This window comes from Pholcus phalangioides, unplaced genomic scaffold, assembly GCF_987345545.1.
Source record: "Pholcus phalangioides strain wild (caught in Gottingen) unplaced genomic scaffold, Ppha-v1.0 ptg000018l_1, whole genome shotgun sequence".
Lineage (NCBI taxonomy): Eukaryota > Metazoa > Arthropoda > Arachnida > Araneae > Pholcidae > Pholcus > Pholcus phalangioides.
This window is the reverse complement of record NW_028301611.1, coordinates 18,382,238-18,385,920: the sequence shown is the minus strand read 5'-3', so window position 1 is coordinate 18,385,920 and position 3,683 is coordinate 18,382,238. Positions and strand designations below refer to the sequence as shown.

General features: G+C 41.0%; 1 protein-coding gene across 1 annotated transcript; it reads right to left on the bottom strand.

The window, feature by feature from the left end:
* Positions 1 to 1,179: 1,179 nt before the first annotated feature.
* Positions 1,180 to 2,847, bottom strand: LOC149071792 (uncharacterized). The gene is made up of 2 exons (XM_089248011.1): positions 2,133 to 2,847; positions 1,180 to 1,787 (listed from the first exon to the last, which is right to left on the bottom strand). The coding sequence occupies exons 1-2, from the start codon at positions 2,845 to 2,847 to the stop codon at positions 1,180 to 1,182; spliced, it is 1,323 nt and encodes a 440-aa protein (XP_089104137.1).
* Between the last annotated feature and the right edge of the window lie 836 nt (positions 2,848 to 3,683).

The window sequence follows — 3,683 nt, the reverse complement described above, 5'->3', positions numbered from 1 at the left end:
AATTTCAAGGTGTACAGCCTTGGTTGCCAAGCATATGAAAAGAGCAATGTATTCCTTCACGAATTTGGATCCACGACCCTTATGAAGCTTTATCTCGATAGGGCCAGCAAAATCTACACCACACTTCGTGAATGGTCTGCTCATGGTGACTCGAGGACCTGGTAAATCAGCCATCAGCTGAGAAGTCGATTTGCAACGGAACCGGAAACACACAATGCACTTGTGAATAACGCTATGAATTATTCTCTTAGCTCCAATAATCCAATACGATTGCTTCAAGATGTTGGATAGAAGCGTCGGACCTGCATGCAAATTCGCAATGTGAGATTCAAGAATAATAAGCAGGACTAATTGGGTGATCTTTCGGCAGAATGATCGGGTGTTTGGCTCCATAAGTCAATTTTGATCGTTGAATCCTGTTTCCTGCCCGTAAAACGCCATCTTTATCGATGAATGGATTCCATGATCCAAGAATGCTTTTACAGTTCAATGGTTTTCCGTTACGAATGCAATTTATCTCATCGTTGAAGTAACAGTCTTGAACCCACCGAATGATCACCTTCTTTACACGTTCTATCTCAGACAACTGCAATGGCTTCACAGTGGGTTTCGCGGTGTTGCTGCCTGTAAGTTTTGTCCCGAAGCATTTTGACAAAAATCTGAAGCAGTATGCAACGATACGAATTATTTTAGACAGAGATGAATATTTTTCAAATAAATCACTCAGAGTGTCGTTGATCGATGTTGCTGTGAGTATATTGGATCCAGTCTTTCTTCAGGTATAGGTGATGATTTCAGCAAGTCATCATTTGTCTTAGGCCAGTTCGTAGATGGATCACGGAGAAATGGTGGTCCATGCCACCACAGTTCATATTCTTGCAGCAGCTCAGGACTAATTCCTCGAGACGCAAGATCAGCTGGGTTGTCCTTTGATGCGACATGATTCCACACACTTACTGGTGGCGTATCGAGAATCTCTGAAGTCCTGTTGGCGACAAAGGATTTCCATCTTCGTGGGTGTGACGACAACCAGGACAAAACCACTCTGGAATCAGTCCATGCAAAAACTTGAATGCCTGGTAGCTTGATCATTTTCAGCACCGATTTGAACAGCTGAGCTACCAGAAATGCACCACAGAGTTCAAGTTTTGGGATCGACAGTTGTTTCACAGGCGCTATCTAAGTCTTTGACACAAACAGAGTGATCTTAGTATTCCCAGAATTTTCTTGACAGTAATAAATCACAGCAGCATAAGCTTGAGCAGAGGAATCACAAAATCCATGTAATGATATCGGACCCTCTGATGCTGATACACAACGAGGCACCTTTAGCACATTTATTGCATTAAAATGAGCTTGAAACTCAAGCCATTCCTTCGTTAGAACATCGGGTAATGGATCATCCCAATCACATTTCACCACCCACAACTTTTGGTAGAATATTTTGATCCATACTATACAAGGGGAAATTAATCCCATTGGATCGAATATCTGAGCAGATCTAGAGAGGACCTTGCGTTTTGTCAAGGGAACTTCAATATTAAAGCATGGTGTGAAGAAAAAGGCATCATCCACAGAGTTCCAGTTCAATCCCAATACCTTGGACTGTTCATTGCTGTCAATTGCAATATTATAGTCACCACAATCTGCATCCAGCTCCCTCAGAAGTGACTTCGAATTCGATCTCCACTTACGAAGCTCAAAACCTCTGATTCGAAGTAACGAAGACACTTGTGAGCACAACAGCTTGGCATCTTCCGTAGTATCTGCACCGGATAGCAAATCATCTACGCAGAAGTCATTAGAAATGATTCTTGCTGCATCTGGATAATCGCCTTGACTGTCAATGCTTATTTGCTTCAAGCATCTAGTAGCCGGGAACGACGAGGAACACAAACCGTAGGTGACCGTTTGTAATTTTTACACAGCGACAGGATCAGAGGAATTGTCACGCCATAAAATACGTTGGTATGATTGATCAGAAGGAGACACAAGTATCTGTCTGTACATTTTTGCAATGTCTGCCGAAAATGCAATTTTATGCACTCGAAAGGTCAGCAATATTTCAAATATATCACGTTGTAGTTTAGGACCAACACCAAGAATGGAATTCAATGAGACGGAATTCTTACTAGTACATGATCCGTCGAAAACGACTCTCAACTTTGTGGTTGAACTAGAATGCTTATGTACAGTACGGTGAGGGAGAAAAAATTTCTGATCATCTGGAATCATCGAGCAGTCATCATCAGCCAAGTGCACGAGACCCAAATCCTCGTATTCTTGCATAAACGATCTGTATTCCCTTGACAATTCTGGGTCGTGCTTGAATTTTCTTTGCATCGACTGCAGACGCGAGAATGCAGAGTCATAAGAGTTTCCCAATTTGACATCAGGTTGGTAGATTGGAAGCTTCACAACAAAACGTCCATTCTCGTTGATCGAGACATTTTCCCTGAAATGCTTTTCCCAGAATTCCTCCTCAGGAGTTAGTTCAGGAACCTTTACACAAGGAATTGATTCGATCTCCCAAAACCGTTTCAGTTCGTCATTCACGCTGAGATTTGTCACTATCAGTCCAACAACCGAAGAGACATTGGGATGGGTCGTTACTGGCAAAATCAACAATCTTGAATTTTTGGCAATGGGCTCCTTGTTTGCGTTCATCACCTGACCAGGAAGAATTATCGAGAAGAAGTGATCAGCTCCTATGATTAAATCAATATCATTTGGAGTGGAAAATGTTGGATCCGCCAGGTTTAGACCGTCAAGCATGTTGCGATCTTTGAACTTGATCACCGAAGATGGTTGAGGAGCAGTCAATCTCTTTAGTACAAAAGCATCCATGTTGAACATTTCGCGTTGATCGTATTTTGATGTTATGCACAAACTGAAAATTCCTTGAATAGTGGTCGGCTGGTACGATGCCAATCCAGCTACTGGGACACGAACACATCTTTGTATGCTCCCAAGTTTATACGTGTACTCACTCCCTGATTAGAAAATAAAATTTCATTTCTATTATATACGTACACATGTTTGATTAGAAATAACAATTTCTTACCCGAAACTACTCGAAATAAATTTCCCTCATCGTAGAACATTTACATAATAAGCTATGTAATCATTAACCTTATGTGTAGTAGCATCTTTGTATGCTCCCAAGTTTATACGTGTACTTTCTGCTTGATGAGAAAACAAAATTTCTCATTTTTATTATATACGTACACATGTTTGATTGGAAATGACAATTCAAAACCTGAAACTACTCGAAATAAATTTCCCTCATATTAGAACATTTTCACAATATACCAAGTAATCATCAACCGTATGTACAGTGGTATCCATTCTTATTGAATACTGTAGCCTCGTAGGGTTGAAACTACTATGTTTATTTTGAAGAAGGGACTGAAAATTTACATCTGGGGGAAAAAAATCTGGCTTACAACAAAATATATACCGCGTGGGCGACATCACAACAACTTCATTCGAACTACTCTCGAACACGACTGCCACGAGAGTGAATCACGGGCACGCCACCTGTATTTACGAATACGTACCTGACGGCCTTGACCGTCACAGACTCCCCCTCTGGTTTCATGAAACCGTCTCGGTATGAAACCAGGAAGAGTCTTCAAACATAAACAATACGGTGCATATAAACAATCAAAAATATTTGACGA